The sequence below is a fragment of the Eupeodes corollae genome, chromosome 1 (assembly GCF_945859685.1).
Source record: "Eupeodes corollae chromosome 1, idEupCoro1.1, whole genome shotgun sequence".
Taxonomy (NCBI): domain Eukaryota; kingdom Metazoa; phylum Arthropoda; class Insecta; order Diptera; family Syrphidae; genus Eupeodes; species Eupeodes corollae.
The window spans coordinates 310594315-310611152 of record NC_079147.1 but is presented as its reverse complement, the minus strand read 5'-3'; the positions used below and the strand labels follow the sequence as shown (position 1 = coordinate 310611152).

The following is a 16838-nucleotide window of genomic DNA, read 5'->3' as shown; positions in this document are numbered from 1 at the left end:
TGTTCAACTGTGGGTTGAATTTTTTGGATAATTTAACATTTAGTTTACTTGGGGTTCTGACGTTTAAAATTGTTTAACCTCTCGGAATTAAAAAAAAAACAATGTTCATACATACATACATATATGTATGTATATGATGTTCTCAGAAACATCCATTTCAACAGTACACATATAAAATTCATCAAAATAGTTTGAACATTTTTAGAAAAAAATCGTGCGACGAAATGTTATTTATGCTACTATGGCATGGCGTACCCGTGCAGTAACCCCCAAAACAAATTTTTTTTTAAGTGAAGGAAATCAAAATTAATTATGTATACCAACATTTCTGTTGATAATCCAAGAAAACCTTATAGCAAAAAGACTTCAAAATATTAGAATTCTACATCAGAAGAATGCCAATTTAGTACGGGGCTCAACTTTGTGATGCTTCTCGAAAACACAAACGTGTCCGTGAAACTTCATTGAAATAAGTTAATTAACTTTTCATAAAAAGTTATTGTAATCTGTCAGATTTTCGAATTGAAAATATTAACATTTCTCAACATTTCAAGGTCCCTAGAATATAAAAAAAATCTTTAAAGAGATTTCTGTACGTGAGTGTAAGTTCGTACGTTCGGAAGCAATTTTCGTTGTCCAAATCTCAAGAATCAATTGAAATACGGATCTCAAATAATTGTATAAATGTTGTTATACGGATAATAATGCAGAGAGATGCAGGAAGGACTTTCAACAAAATTGTTTAACCGAAATTATCTCACGAATCAATAACGCTAACGACTTGAAATAGTCAACATAACATACTTACATATATTATGTATTGTGACGTGTTCCCAAACTAATAAAATTTAAAAAAAATCAATTAAAAGTTTGTTTTTAATAAAAAAATGAAACAAAAATGTTAGACCTCATATTTTATGAACAAAAATGATTTCATCTCGTAACAACGGAAAATATCGTTTTTGACGTCTGGTAAAATTTTGAGAAAAATCTAAATTGGCAAGTTTTTACAAAAAATAAAAACGTATAAGAAACATTACTAAAACTTGGTAAAAAATGATTTTCGTATCAAATAACTTTTCCAAAATTTAAAATATTCGTTTCAAATTAATTTCACTTTATACAAAATATAGTTTTAAAGTTCAATGAAATGGTTTTAATGTTTATTCCCAAAATTAAAATCTACAAAAAAGTACGCAAAATTGGTAAAAAATCATATTCGATTCTCGATATCTCGTGAATAAATGAAGGTTTGTCTTTAAAATGATTTAAGGTTAGATATTGTCTCGTTAACAAAAATAAATTCAAATTATGTATTCATTATTATTATTTATCCCACACAAAATATTGTTTTAAATATTTTGTTAAAGTTTTAAGGAAGTTATCAGTGTTTTTTATTTACTTTGTATTTATGTAATATTTTTATGTTAATATTATGAACTATGAAAAAAAAATGTTTTTTTTTGTTTTCATTTTGTAAGTTAATTGATTGTAAGGAGGTACAAAGTTTTCCGGCCAGCTAGTTTTAAATGCATAATATGTTTCTTTTATGCTTTTTAAAATAATACCTTATATGCCTTGTAATTATATATATTTATTTATTTTCTGTTAAAATTAACCAAACATCTTATCTCCTTAGAACCATTAAAAGGCGTATGTGAGCATCAATAGAGCAGAAACATTAAATACCAATTGCCATTTAATCATTTGTTTTTTATCTGTTTATACTGTATACCACTTCTGTTGTGCATTTTTTATCATAAAATACTTTAATTTAGGTGTATCACAATCTTATCTCTTTAACTGTGATGAAAGGCAAAAAAGATAAACTATTTTGCAATAAAAATGTCTTGTTCCGATAGATGATAACGTAGATAATAATCAAAAATGAATCACTTTCCATTGTTTTGTCTTTTCCATTCGTATTAGTATATGACAAAATAAAATAAAATAAATTGGGGTAAATTCATATATGTAGATGTTTTCACACTGATATTAGATTAAACTAATGACCAAACATCAATCTAGTGTTTTAGGAGCTAGTAATCATTGAAAGTCCTTATCATTGAAAACAAATTTTCTTGAATGTGGTTAAGTATTTTAAGTAAGAGTCAATCACTGAAAGCAAAACTGACAGGTTTTCATTAAAAACGTAAAGTTATTGAATATAAAACTTTTTTATTGCACCTGACGTTAAATGTCTTTATTTTCGATTCTAATTTTAGTACATTTTGCCAATAAATTACGGTTAGGTTAAACATTATAAGCAGTTGCAGAATGGGGTTTCTTAACTTTTTAAGTAAAATTGTTAACTTACAAGTTACAAGTTTAGTAACTCTCTATAATAATGGTCCATTGATTGCACTTATCATAGGGAATCAGCAGGAGCATTTAATTTTTTGTTGTATTTCTATTTAAGTGATTCAAATTGTAATCAATTTTATAGCAGGATTTTTGACTTAAGGCTAATTTAATATTTTTACAAACAAACTTTTTAAAAATCAAAAAAAATATTGCATATCAGAAATTCCATACGAATATTTTTGGATCTCCAAAATTATAGCAGATACTTTTTTTTTGTTAACAAAAAATGTTTGTGTATTATTCAACTCTTATTAAATAACACCATTCTAGCGATATTTAATGTATTATAAAATCCAAGAAATCGTTAGGCATTTGATATTTGAGGCCAACATATTTTGAGTTGTTTTGCCATTTGCGGAAATTAAAATTCAAAGTCAATTAATTTATTAGAGTACAAATATTGTGTGTAGGCAAATTTTAACAAACCAATTATGGTATTTTTTTCTAAATGAATTGGATTATGATTGAACTTTTAGCTTGCTTAACAGAAATTTATAAAAAGTAGGTCTTGCTGCCCTCAATATGCAATCAATTATTTTAACTTTAAATACATTAGGTATTGGTCTGTTAATATGTATTTAAATAGCCTTTGCCAGGAAATTACTTAAAAATAAACTTGGCATCTCTAACAGTCTGGTTTCGTCGAGTGCTGTGGCTTTAAAATGATGTTTTTCTTGGAAGATGACATCATAGTAGGAAAAATTACATTTTAATCAAAATTCAAGACATCATTTCAAATTGGTCAAGTTCATCAACGCTTGCGAATGTACAATGGGAATTTCGTAATAGTACCAACACAAAACATGGTCTAAAGAAAGAAACTAAACGTAAACTAAGCGTTCGCTTGCGAGTAAAACTAAGTGTTTGAGCTAAATCAACTCATGGACCATATTGCATGCCTGGTTCAGTTTTAGAGGTGTTACAGCTTGCAGATTTCTTCCTATACGGATAAATGGAGCAACTACTTAAATTACTTTTAATGGGCGGGCTTCTTCATTGGTGTTTATGCAACGTTAAAAGACAAAGCCTTTTTTTATTTTTAAATCGCTTTGCCGTGAGCTCAGGGGACTAGCTTGAGCTCATTGTGTAACCATTTTAGGTGTCAGTGTATAACTCATGTAATATATGCGAATAAAGACTCTTGGATGCATTAAACCTTATTTTGTTGTTGAATTTTTGCAACTGCTATCATGTCACGCAAACAATTGTTTTTAATTATCTCTCCGTTTTATAATTTAAACAGTATTTATTTATATACATATTCATGTATGTATAAATATATTGTTATTAGGTGCTACATGGCTGCTTCCCAGAAGGAGAAAGTGTGTTTTTGAAGGCAGACTTAAATTTGTAGGTTCTTCAAAACAGCGAATTAATTGTACCTTTATTTTGTATACATTGTATTAAATATTTGTTCACTTGCCTTATTGTCGTTGAAGAATTTTTTCCACTTATGGACAAGTGTCTTACTAACTTGTTTATTCTCAAAGCACTAGAATCCAGAATACAACTTTTAACCTTTTTGTTTTTGGTTTTTGTTGACAACTGTTAATGACGTCCACGAAAATAACATTTATATACCATATTTCAGAATAAGCTGAATAAATAAATAATATAAATCAAATAAATTTAGCGAGGGAACCAACCTACGCAGTAGCTTTTAAAATTGCTTGGATAAACTCACGATTTTCAGATAATGGGTATGACAATGATATAATCAAATTTTTAGGGTTTTTGTATGTGTTAGGATTAAGGATAGGATAAAAACATACTTATTTTTGGAATACTTTTTCGCATAAAACTCATCAATTTTATTTGTTCTTCATTTTAGAAATTGGAACAAGAAAAACACGTTTTGCGACAAAAACTAGCCATTGCAGAAGAAGAAAGTGATCAGCGAGTTTTGGAATTACAATCTGACTTAAATGAACTAAAAGACAAATTGCAAGCACAAGTAAAATTGGACTTAACTATACATTTACAAGAATTACTATTAATTTTTTTAAATTCTTAATCAATCAGGAAAACGCAATTCGACAAGCAGAAAAAGAGAAGATAATTCTTATTGATGAATTATCTAATCAAAACTCGAGACTAACGGAGCAAATACAAGAAGCCCATTCAACAGAAGCTAAACTCATTGCACAAATTCAACAGCTCAAAGACCAGTATAATTACAGGAACTCTAGTTTACAAGTAGGACATATTTTTGGAGATGTTTTTGAACAAAATTAAGTTACTTGAATATTATTTAGGAGCATGTCAACAGTTTGGAATCCATTAAAAGTGAATTGAATTTAACAACTGAGAAGCGCCAGGACCTTGAAAGGCGCTTGCAATATGTTCAGGAAGAAAAGGAGTCGCTCACTTCAGCATTGGAAGAAGCATCCGACAGAATACATATGCTCGAGAGACATGCTCGAGAGCAAGAAACTAAGCTTGAGGTATATTAATACATTTTGTATTTCTTACAATATACTCAAAATTTAAGCTTTTCTCGTTTTCTAATCCTATAAGACAACTTTACAAGCCCTTGAAAGATCCCAAAGGGAAAACAATGTCCTCACTGAGCGTCTGGGTACGGATGGGATTTCCAGTAGTTCAAACAGTTCCCATGGAAAAAAATCACTACAATTTGAAATGGAATGTGATGATGACATGAATGACTCAAGTTATTCAGAAAAGCCAAATCAGATGTGGGTTGAAGCACGATCTGTATTCATTCAGCTGAAAACACTCGTTGATTCGTTGAAAATAAGTGATGAAGAAGACTCAGGTAAGAGCGCTTTTCCTTTCACCAATATCTTTACCTACAATTTCTGTTTTCCCAGGTCTACATTCCGACATATCATTGGAGTCAATGGATACCACTCTCTCAACGTTCAAATCCGAGGGAGAAACTGATTTCCGACAAGGCATGCTCTCCGCAATCGCAGATGAGTTAACTAGGCTTTTACTTAATTTAGACGCAGGGAATTTCAAGAAAATGTTGGACCAAACACGGAATATTGTTTTAGAACAGGACGATGAAATCAAGAAAAATCAAAGCATTATCAAAGAGCTTGAGTCCAAAGTATGAAATAAATAAATTTGTTTCTCTGTTATTTTGAAACTAAGCTTTGACTTTTACTCTAGCTCACTGTGGCTGATGTTGAGTTGGCCAATGTGAAGGAGGAACGTGATCAAGCTCGCGGAGATCTATCTGAAAATGGAGATCGTGACGAAATACTTGCTAAGGCGCAAAAAGATCGAGATGCAGCCAATACTAAGAGAACGAAAGCTGAAGTTGATTTGGCCAAGGCAAGAGTTGATCTTATGCAGGCAAATAGTCAGCTCTTGGAAGCAATTCAGCAAAAAGTTGAACTATCTCAACAACTCGAACAATGGCAGGTTAGTTAAAGCTTCAAAGAAGAACACAAAATATTGGTATTGAATATTTTTAATATAATTTAACACTTTTCTTGATTTTATAGATGGATATGCAAGAGTTGATTGATGAACAAATGAAGAGCAAATTACGTTCAAGCAGAAAAGCAAAACAGCAGCAGCAAACACCCGAATCCATTACTTTGGCCAAGAGAGTTTCTTCGTATAAACTTTGGAGTCTTTTTCAACGGTAACTCCAGAATAATCAACCTATTGCATTTAAATTAAACAAAACAAGAAAAAACAAAAACAAAAAACTTAAAACACAAATAGCTTTCTTTTGTATCTGATATTTTTATTATTTTTTTAATCAAGAGCAAAATCTGTATTTCTTAAAAAAAATGATTTTATTAAGATTTTAATTAATATAAACAAAAAAACGAAAAATTTTATGTAGATGAATAGTAAATATTTATGACAAAATTTAAAACAATATATTTTATGTGTAGTTGTATAAATCTTTCACAACTTGCCTTATTGAAAAAGAGATCAATATATTATTTAATTGTAAAACAATTTTAAATTGAATTAATAAATGTTTAACATCGAAATTCACGTAACTCCAATGTTTTACTTAAAATTAAAGAAAATAATTATAGAAATGGATTTTCTTAATTTTGTTTATATGAGTCAGTAAGTTATAGGCCGAAGTTCATAACCATAATGGAATTGAATACATATTATAATGGGTTTTCCAATAAAAGGTGCTAATTTGATATTAAGAGACAAGAGTATTTTTAAAAGAAAGCAATAGATTTTTCTTTTTCTTGTAGAATCACATTCTTTTCATAAAATTTTCAATAGCTAATTCGCACATTTGCGGCTTAATGGGCTCGACAACTTCACGAATTTCACATTTAAGGTCTTGAATCTATAGTGTAGCAATTGCTAAGACGTATGTAAGTATTCTCGTTGACGTAGCTCGAAAGAAAAAGTCTAAGGCTTTTAAACGCAAAACATCGATGGACTTTTTCATCAAAATAACATGATCAGGAAACTTTTCTTTAAAAATATCGAATGTTTCCTTTGACGATGCACTGTCATGCGTCTTCTTCAACATCGTTTTGGAAAGAATTGTGCAAAACTCAACCGTCAACACTAGAGGCACAATCTTCCAAAGATCCATCCAATTACTCGGATACGCAGATGATATTGACATAATTGGAAGATCAAAGCGTGATGTCAGTGGAGCGTTTTTGAGCATTGCGACGGAAGCGAAGAAGATGGGTTTAGTGGTCAATGAGGGCAAGACCAAGTATATGCTGTCATCAAAAAAGGACACTGAACGACGACGTATTGGACAAAACGTCACCATGGACAGCTATAACTTTGAGGTAGTTAAGGACTTTGTCTACCTAGGCACCGCTGTTAATGCAGACAACGACACCAGCGCTGAAATCAAACGAAGAATAACTCTTGCAAATCGCTGCTTCTTTGGACTTAGAAGGCAATTGAGAAGTAAAGTCCTCTCTCGAGCATGTAAAATCACCATCTATAAGACACTAATCATCCCGGTTCTCATTTATGGCGCTGAGGCCTGGACCCTGTCAAAGAAAGATGAGAGCGTCTTAAGATGCTTCGAGAGAAAAATTCTTCGGGTGATTTTTGGTCCCGTACGCATAGATGGAGAATGGAGGAGAAGATATAACGACGAACTGTACGGGCTGTACAGCGACACTGACCTAGTTAGCAGAATTAAAGTCCAACGGCTTAGATGGCTAGGTCATGTAGAGCGGATGGACATCAACGCTCCAGCCCGGAAGGTCTTCGAATCCAATCCCGAGGGACAGCGCAGTAGAGGAAGACCGCGACTCAGGTGGCGCACCCAGGTGGGAGAGGACCTCAACCAACTTGGCGTGCGAAACTGGAGACAGCTAGCTAGGGACCGAGCTGGCTGGAGACGCTTGTTGGTTGAGGCCCAGGTCCGCCCCGGACTGTAGCGCCACCTTAAGTAAGTAAGTAAGTTTCCTTTGACACAAAGCATATAAAATTCAAAAAATGGCAGATTTAAAAAAGGGAAACTACAAAACAAGAGACTTTTCAAATTGCAACCGCTTATTGGAAAAAAAACATTGAAGTATTTTAATAAATGGATTATTATATTCAAATGATGATTTTTTAAAAATTAACTTACATATACATATGAACATCATTTAAATTTACTCTTAAATCTTAATCTTTACGGAATGACAAGGATTTGAAGTATGTGCATACATATGTATATGTACGACTCTTGAATGTTTGTATAATCGTATCAAATTTTAATATATTTCAAACAAACGAAGTTTAATTCTTCATTTTCGATGTTTCCTTTATATTAAATTTAGGAACACGATCTTTTTTGGCAAGAATTTTGGAAGATAAATCCTCAACATTTTCGCTGATTATTAAATTGATTCGTCGCTCTACAACTCCCAATATCAATTTTACATTATGTACACTTAATGCTGTTTTTGAACTTAGAACATTAAGAATTGGCGAGTTATCGCAATGAATCAAGCTGTAAATAATCTCAATTCCCCCTAGTAGCTTGCTTAGTTGTACTTCAACCAATTTTTTCCTTGTAGTTGATTCTACGGTAAAGTTTTCAATAGCAAGGTGTTCGTTTGTAAGATAAGCAATGTCTTCTGTTTTTTGTTTAAACTCCTTTTCGGCTTGATCGGCTTTTTGTCGTTCTGAAATTAAAAGTAATTATTTAAGTGTATTGAAATAAAATTGAAATGAAACCTACCTATTTCATCGTTCAATTCTTGAGTGGAATCATTTAGCATTTCAACTTCATGGCTTAGTTCGTTCACATAGCTAAACAGGGCAAAATTTTCTTCTTCTTGTCTTTTAAATTGTGCTGCCAAGCATTTATTATCCTCTTCTTGGTAAAGCCGCTGTATCAAGTTCAAGAAAAATATTAATATTGAATGTTTTAATAAATTGCAAATAATATTACTTTAATTTCTTGAATAATTCCATCATATTCGGATAGTTGTTTTTCAAAGTCTTCTTTTTGTTGTTGCTTCTTATCAAATTCCCTCTGTTCCAGTTCTGGGTTAGATCTTCTCTGTCCCTTGACATCAAAGAACTGTTGAAGCTTAGCATCATGCTCTAATCGACGTTGCATTTCTCGCATTTCCTGTAGTATAAAAGTATTCTTCAGAATAATCTACTCTATAAAATGTAAACAAAATAACCTGAATATGCATCAGCTTATCATTTTCATTTCGGTCTTTAAGTGATTGCAACTTGGTGCTCAGTTCCTCCCGCTGATCAAATGCAAGTGTTGATTGATCGATCAGTTCAATTATATATTTTTTGCCCTCATTAAATTGTTCTACCATGGATTGCCACATTTCATTAAAACTAGTTCTATAATAAAAAAATGTAAGATTAATTCAAATGTATGTCTTTGCTACATCTAAACTTATTGAGACACTATACATAATTCACCTTCATACATATGTATAAAAAATAAGTAAATTTTGTATGCATTCAATACCTATCCTGTAGCATATGATCTATAGAGTCTCGTAGTTTACAATTCTCAGTCAAGACATCGCTATATTTCTTATTAACAACATCCAAACGGTTTTCGAGTTTGACAACCCGCTTCTGGACTTTGACGATTGCTTCTTTGTAGCAACTATCAGGAACTTCAACTCTCCTTATTGATTGAATTTCTTTCTCAATCTGTACTTTAATCCCAATATAGTAAAATGTATCAAAAAGACAAAAATCAAGTATACAACCTTTTTGATATGACCTTCAAGTTCCTGTAAGCTAGTTTTTTCTATCTGAATAGTTTTTTTCTGTTCAGCAAATTGTTCCTGAATACTTATTAGTTTCTTCTCAACCTGAAATTAAAAAAACAACACATTTAAAGGACTTTCAAATGAGATTCTCCAATACTGACTATTGAATTTTTTTTCGCATGAGTTCCACTCTCAAGACAATTTATTTGAACCAACAAATCATTATGTTCCTGTTGGAGAACTGAAATCATTCGATTCTGCTTTTTCAATTGTTTTGTTTTATCATCTAGAAGCTTTCTTAATGCCAATTGAAGTGCCCGGAGCTGCAAAGTTACCAAATCATGATTTTTTTTTAAATACCAATATCAATGCGAGAACTTACTTGTTTTTGGAGTCTAGCGTACTCAGCAGCTGCAAGTAAATCCAATTCGGTTTGTTCAGTCATAATTTTAACTTTTTAATCATAGAAAATAAATCGTATTTGATTTCTTTAAATTTTGTCACTCATTTAGATAATGGAAATATCGAAACAATTTGTATCCCCGGAAAGTATTTATCATAGTAACCAAACCAAGCATGGTTACAAACAAGTCCGTAGCAAACTCATGTGATGAGGGGTTCGTAAAAGATAATCACTACGGTTTGTGCTAATGTGAAATGAAGAAATTTAAACTTATAGTCACTGCGGTGTTATTTTGTTTTATTTTATACATTTTCCTGTTCGTCTGTTTTAAAGAATGATAATAGCACGTTTGCTAAATAATGCACATTCGCCTCAGTGGCCATACAATTTCCTCCTAAAACAGATACCGGTGCTATCCAATAGATTCAATGCAGAATTTTCAGTCCAAAATTTAATTCAAATGAGTGTTTTAATCCACTCAAGTAATTTGCCTTTCGTTATTAAATTAAATATTTTACGTTTCGGGAGCCATTTTCTATCAATATTCCATTTTTAAACTCTAACACAAATTTACTTAATAATGAATTTTATATAGCAGAACACCCATTATTACGTCAATGTTAAGCTCAACATGGCTGATACTCAAAATCGGATGAGGAAATTCTCCAGGTAAGTTTTTAAAGTCTTAAAAAGATCAAAATGGAACGAATTTCCGATTTCCTTCGAAAAATATTTTTTTTAACTAAAAACGTTTTAAAAATTCTGGTTAAATATTAATTTTTATTCATTATTTAATTTAATTAGTTAATCTACTTTTAAGGAATACAAATATACATATATATGTCCTATTTAATTGTTAATAGAAGTTAACACAGGCATCTTAAGTCACATATCTATACAATCTCAAAATTAAATTAAATTAACATTAGCAATATTTACAATATTATTCAGAAACTACACGTACTCTTATTGAGTCTTATTAACTTCATAGCCTTTAATAAATGGTAATCCTGCTGGCACTTTCTGCTGATACTCATAATACTGGACGCCAAAAAAGTTTAGCAATGTTATCTCTTCCACGAATATCCTGTCTTTGAAGAACTTCCAACTCACAATTGTGTAGAGACAAATGCAAATAGGGTTTAATAAAATAATCTAGAAAAAATAAAAACACATCTCTTTGTTATGCTGCTGCATTCTTTGTTATGCAGAAATTACTTACTTGAGTGCCAATCGACCACCAGAACCAGCCCACATACGAAGGATGCCTCACATAAGCGTACACGCCGTGTGTCACAAGTTGATGGTCTTTGGCTTTTACGTATTGCACCTTAATAATTATAGAGAATATTAACTGGTTTCAATTGTCATAGTTAAAGTTACAGGTACTTACAAGATGGTTAAAGTTTGACATGGCTGTTATCATAGCTGTCTTTCGCATTCCTTCTCCAAACAGACATAGTAGCACTCCAATAACCCAAATTGAGTAGGTTGATTTAAAGTCTGGCAAAAACACAGTTTCCAGTATAAATTCTGTCCAGCTCATTGTTGCAGCAACGGCATAGTGCACCGAGTGATTGAGGATGAATGAATCTATGGAGAGGCTTGATGGATTCGACCAGGCGATAGCCAAAAACTCCGAGTAGTGAAAGAACGAAAGGAAAAACCCATAAACTCCAAATTGGTTCCACGAACCAGGCGCAAAAATGACAAGCAGAGCACTAACAGCAGATACAAACCCCAATAATGAAGCTCTTATAGCGATCTGAAATATATCATAACCATCAGAAAATTATCATTTAAAGTCAACATGCATTTAAATGGGACAGATTGAACTTAAGGAAGATTCATCTTACCTGATAATCATTGTTTTTAAGAGCAAATCTCAAAATCATGTTAATGAGAGCATAATACAGAAAAGGACCCCACAAAGAGGCGCCCCAAACATTTGGCACGATATCCCAGAAAAACTGAGGCACACATAATGCTAATACAATGCCTGCTGTTCCAAAAAAGCAGTAAAGACTTAGTTTCCCTTCATGGCAAAGCATAGTTTAATCATTTAAAAAACAAATGCTTTCTTTGGCAACTTTGAATTTTATATTTATTTTTATATCTGACCTGACCAGCTGGTGCTTGAGTGAGCACCCGAATAGTTACGTATATATGCATTTGGATTTTGGAATTGGAAGGGACTTGTCGAATCTGTCAAACAGCAAAGTTAGCAACGTTCAGAGACCTTTTTATATTTTGTGTGTTCAACTTTAATACATTTAATAAGGCATTGAAATTCAAGAAATAAAAATATGTTAATGCCTATGATTAGAAAGTTGACATATAAATTTAGATGGATTCTAATGATGTTTTTAGGTTTCATAAAACTTTTAATTTTTAAGTTTTCATTTGAAAATCAATCAAATTTGTAGAATTTACGAAATCATATGAACCAAAAGTCATAATGGCTTTGCCAAATCTAACGCGAAAGCTAAAACTATCCGAAATTTATTTACGATTCTAATTTAAAATGGGACTCTCTATAATTTTCGAATAGACCGAAAATGTGGCATCTACTAAATATAATACCAAAGACCTGTTTCACATTTTCAAAGTAACCGAACCGCAATTGTTATCCAGTCAAATTCTCATGTTTGCAAATTGTGCTTTTTAGTCCATTTAGCTCGTTCTTCTTCCTTTTAATACGCAATCCTTATAGATTTTATTATCTAATGTATCTAATAAAATATCCATTTTATAAAAAAAAACTACTAATTATCGTTGCTCTTCATGGCAGTACTTTTAAAACTATTAGCTATCAGTTATCTGTCCTGTTGGGTTCTTCATCTATCCAGTGAGTTTCTTGACACTTTGGTCCTTACTAATGTTAAGTTGTTCTAAGATAAAATACTTTATTAATTAATAATATCGTTTGTACAAATCTTAACTTAAACTTAATATAATTTTTAATTTCACGATGCACTCACTGCAACCTTTTGTGTCCACGTCTCGGGAAAGAAGAAGGAAAGACATCTTTTTTGATGACAGCTGCTGCAAAAACTTGCAGTAGGTATGTTTGTTTTAACAGGTTTCTTGTAGTGCGTTCTTTTTATTGGTACTTGTCGCTACACTAACAATAAAAATTAAGACTCATTTAAATGTGTTAAAATGGTGTTAAATATTTTACCGTACCAATATTCCCAGTTATATTTAAATGTTGGGACACTTAACTATAAAACGAGCTAAGATTCGTTGTGAATGTTTTTTAAATATTAATTTGTGTTTTAGTTTTTATAAATGTTCATCTTTTCAAAAATTGCAAATACACGCGAATTAACTCTCTGTTAAAATTTGACCCGAAGTGTGTTTAGTGATTTACTAATGAAATGTCGCAATAACTTCTTGTTACACCTATCCAGTAATTGGGAAAGGCTTATATGAATTTTATCTGCTGATTAGGTTTCTAGTTGTTTAACTACAAAATGTTTTAACTTCCGAATCGAATTACAGAGCAAATCCGCTGAAGTCGGCCATTATCGGCTATTCACATGGCCATCTTCACGTGAAACATGAAACTATTTATTTAAGTTCACTCAATTTTGATTGCAAAAAAATTCATTATACATAAAATTCACCAGCTCCCCCAAAAAATCGAAATTCACAATTCATTTGAAATCAATTTTTGCTCCGAGAAGTCGTTTCGCACGTGCAGGGATCCTATTTTCCCAAAAAAAAAACAGCATTTAATAAATAAAATATTTAGACTTAGCTACCTCATTCCGAGTTCAAAACAAAAAACACCATGGTAAGATAAAAATCGGTTTTGGAGTAAAAGTTTTGTACGAGTTTTTAACTCGAAACTTGAATTCGAGACTTCTGGAACAATTTTATCTGACAGTTGTGTAATGGCTGAATTTCTAATTTTACTTTTCACCGGCACAGAGTTCAATCAAGAAACTAATCCCCATGCTAGATCGCATCCTCATCAAACGTGCAGAGGCAATTTCAACGACAAAGGGTGGAATTCTGATCCCTGAAAAATCCCAAGCGAAAACCTTGGAGGGTTTGGTTATTGCTGTTGGGCCTGGCGCCAGGAACACAGTAAGTTGCGTCATTTATGGAGATATGGTAAAATGCTAATTGTTATCTCTTATTTTCAGAATGGACAACACGTTTCAATGGCCATCAAGGAGGGAGACAAAGTTTTGCTGCCCGAGTTCGGAGGCACCAAGATTGAACTTGATGATAAGAAAGAGTACATTCTTTTCAGAGAGTCAGACATTCTTGCTAAAATCGAATAAGTCCAGCTTCATCAACTATTAAGAGCATGTTAACATTCTGGCAATTACTGCCATTCTGTCGGAATCCTGTCATTTAAAATTGTTATGTTTTAGTTAACAAAAAATATAAAAAAATCATACAAGAATTGTTTTATGACTTATTACTTTATTTTCATATCATTCATCATGTTAGACAGACCATAGACTTGATTCATTGTAGATCTTTCTTTAAGATCAGGTAGTCCATCAACCGCTGCTCTCTCTCGGGATATTTTAACCAGAGATTCGAAGGATTTGGGCTCCCAGATGGCTAGATCAGCTAAGACCTTTTTGTTGAGCAAAATGTCACTTCGGATAAGACCTTCTTTGAAGGAATCGAAAGAAATTCCATATTGATTACAACCAGCTTCAACCCGAGTCTTCCAGAGCTGAGGCGAAAAGATTTAGTATTTATTTATTCATAACTCAAACTCCTACCTCAGCCATGTCCAGTTTTTTAAGCTTGCGTCCTTTGGTCGCATAAACCAGAGCTCGGTGGACACTTCTGATAGCTATGGAATAACAATTCCTCGATCGGTTGCGATAATGCTAGAAGAACCAGTAGAGTTGTTATCAGCATAACAAGAAACCGCCGAGACGGTAAACTTACTGCAGCCATTTTAAAGATCTTTCTCTTCCTCCAGAACTCATCTGGGCCGCGCGAACGAACAAGAAGAGCTAATGTTTGTGATACCATATTTTGTAATTGAAAAGTGAGAATTTAGAAAAATAAAAGCAAAGAAAACACTCCGTTTTACAAATTAACTAGACTACAGTTTACATAACCTGCATTTTTTCTGACTACTGGCCAAATGTCAACATTGAATGAACTTTCGGATGAACTTTAAAATATACGTTCTGGGGTACAGAAAAATGTGTTCTCTGTTTCCTCGAGAAGGTTTATTAGTTGTACAACTTTTTAGTAAATAAGGTTAGAAAATGTATGAATTTATTTTTTTTATTCACAATCAACAACAAATAACCATCGAATATCTATACTAATGTTTTGTTTGTTTTTTTTTTGTATTAATCTTGAGTTTCTAATTTTTGCAAAAACTCTTAAATTAAAGTGACAGGGTTCATTAATTCAAAATCTGACTTTTCATAAATAAAGTTTTAATTTTGAAGTTTTATTGTTATTTTTGGTTGTATTTTAATTGTTTTAGAACCTAAAGTAAATGAGTTTTAATAAGAGCAAGAACAAGACATCTTTAGCGAGTTTTTTTAGTGTTCACTATTTGCAATTATTGTTTATTAAAATTGTGCAAGCTCATTTGCAAATTTAATACATATTAATTTAACCTTTATCACAATGGTTTTCTAATCATTGTTCTCTTTTGAAGGTAATAATTTTAACTCCTCATAATTGTAACATCTTCTCAATTGATAGGTAAAAAGAGATAGAAAAGTGAGACAAACCTTTTACGGGAAGAAAATTATGAGTAGGATTGATAAAATGATATAAATGAATGATAGGCTGCCACGCATGATGGTTAGTGCGAGAGGTCTTGAGTTCGATCCCTGCCTGTGCCATCTAGTTTAATTCACGGGTATTGCCTCTTGCGAGGATTTGACAAATTCTCCAAGAGTAATTCTTGTCATGAAAATTGCTTTCTGAAATTAGCCTATCGGATTCGGCATATAAACTGTAGGTCCCTTCCATCCCTGCAATTACTCGCACACAGGAATGGTTGAGAGTTATGTAAGTCACTAGGCCCGGTTCTCTAAGAAATGCTGCACCACCTAATTTATTTTTAGATAAAATAGCAAAAAAGTCCAATGCTGACGGCAGGGCTACTAAGTCATAATTTATTCTTATTTTCATTCATAGAGAAATATATCTACTAAGAGGATCGACTTATGGGGTTTACCCTCTTTCGACTTACAAGCTCAATACAATATCGAAACAATTATCAAAAACTTACTCTTAAATCCGAAACACATTGGTTTGTTTTGCAAAATTAAAATTGTGGGATTGCCATTTTTGACAGGTCACAAGAATTCCATATGTTGTTTTTTAGCCCAATCCCCCATTTTGCTTTTTTTCCACCACTCTCATGTATTCACTGATAGAGAGAGTTCACCTCAAATAAAATTTTAGGGTGTTTCAGGTAAGACGGAAACCGGTCGGTTCTCTTGGTAATTATATTTCTCTATGTTTTCACTGATAGCGATTTTGAGAGAGTTCACCTCATATAAAATTTTAGGGTGTTTCAGGCAAGACGGGTACCGGTCGGTTCTATTGGGAAATATATTTCTCTATATTTTCATTTGGGTATTAAGATTTTACTACAACACTTTTAAAAATATATAAAAAGGAGATTGGCATTTTTGTTAGTTTTAAGGGTACACACAAGCAATCATTTCTATCTTGAGAATAATATCTACTAATACTGAGTTGAAATTAGAACTAAAACGCAAATTTCAAATAAGAAGTTACAAATTTTCAAATTGAAATTAGATCTTTTTCTTTGGTAGTATATTACATCTTTAATTAAAATTATATATTTAACTAATAGTTAATTTTGTTTTCGGCACTGCAAATTAAACACCGAACTTAGATATTTCATTCTCCTTGAAAAAATATAC

At 32.0% G+C, this 16838-nt stretch overlaps 5 protein-coding genes across 7 annotated transcripts in view; 2 read left to right on the top strand and 3 right to left on the bottom strand.

The window, feature by feature from the left end:
- Nucleotides 1–6350, top strand: part of LOC129942941 (bicaudal D-related protein homolog) — a 31493-nt gene extending 25143 nt beyond the window's left edge. For all 3 annotated transcript variants that reach the window (XM_056052102.1, XM_056052101.1, XM_056052100.1), the window contains 7 exons: nucleotides 4196–4318; nucleotides 4387–4560; nucleotides 4620–4808; nucleotides 4882–5140; nucleotides 5196–5437; nucleotides 5500–5754; nucleotides 5838–6350. In XM_056052102.1, coding sequence (XP_055908077.1) covers nucleotides 4196–4318; nucleotides 4387–4560; nucleotides 4620–4808; nucleotides 4882–5140; nucleotides 5196–5437; nucleotides 5500–5754; nucleotides 5838–5984 — 1389 coding nt within the window. In that variant the 3' untranslated portion in view covers nucleotides 5985–6350. The remainder of the gene's footprint in view (nucleotides 1–4195; nucleotides 4319–4386; nucleotides 4561–4619; nucleotides 4809–4881; nucleotides 5141–5195; nucleotides 5438–5499; nucleotides 5755–5837) is intronic.
- Nucleotides 6351–8017: 1667 nt separating this feature from the next.
- LOC129941491 (coiled-coil domain-containing protein 63) lies at nucleotides 8018–10043 on the bottom strand. Its single transcript, XM_056050133.1, has 8 exons — nucleotides 9916–10043; nucleotides 9695–9856; nucleotides 9531–9635; nucleotides 9281–9471; nucleotides 8976–9150; nucleotides 8735–8917; nucleotides 8522–8672; nucleotides 8018–8465 (listed from the first exon to the last, which is right to left on the bottom strand). Exons 1-8 carry the CDS (start codon nucleotides 9976–9978, stop codon nucleotides 8077–8079), a joined length of 1419 nt encoding a protein of 472 aa, XP_055906108.1. The 5' UTR covers nucleotides 9979–10043; the 3' UTR covers nucleotides 8018–8076.
- A 653-nt stretch (nucleotides 10044–10696) lies between these two features.
- Nucleotides 10697–12102, bottom strand: LOC129939326 (protein-S-isoprenylcysteine O-methyltransferase). The gene is made up of 4 exons (XM_056047301.1): nucleotides 11793–12102; nucleotides 11330–11701; nucleotides 11159–11266; nucleotides 10697–11091 (listed from the first exon to the last, which is right to left on the bottom strand). Exons 1-4 carry the CDS (start codon nucleotides 11985–11987, stop codon nucleotides 10903–10905), a joined length of 864 nt encoding a protein of 287 aa, XP_055903276.1. The 5' UTR covers nucleotides 11988–12102; the 3' UTR covers nucleotides 10697–10902.
- Nucleotides 12103–13574: 1472 nt separating this feature from the next.
- Nucleotides 13575–14356, top strand: LOC129939325 (10 kDa heat shock protein, mitochondrial-like). Its single transcript, XM_056047300.1, has 3 exons — nucleotides 13575–13735; nucleotides 13873–14031; nucleotides 14091–14356. The coding sequence occupies exons 1-3, from the start codon at nucleotides 13733–13735 to the stop codon at nucleotides 14229–14231; spliced, it is 303 nt and encodes a 100-aa protein (XP_055903275.1). The 5' UTR covers nucleotides 13575–13732; the 3' UTR covers nucleotides 14232–14356.
- LOC129939324 (39S ribosomal protein L20, mitochondrial) lies at nucleotides 14357–15057 on the bottom strand. Its single transcript, XM_056047299.1, has 3 exons — nucleotides 14860–15057; nucleotides 14688–14798; nucleotides 14357–14638 (listed from the first exon to the last, which is right to left on the bottom strand). The coding sequence occupies exons 1-3, from the start codon at nucleotides 14944–14946 to the stop codon at nucleotides 14372–14374; spliced, it is 465 nt and encodes a 154-aa protein (XP_055903274.1). The 5' UTR covers nucleotides 14947–15057; the 3' UTR covers nucleotides 14357–14371.
- Nucleotides 15058–16838: the final 1781 nt, after the last annotated feature.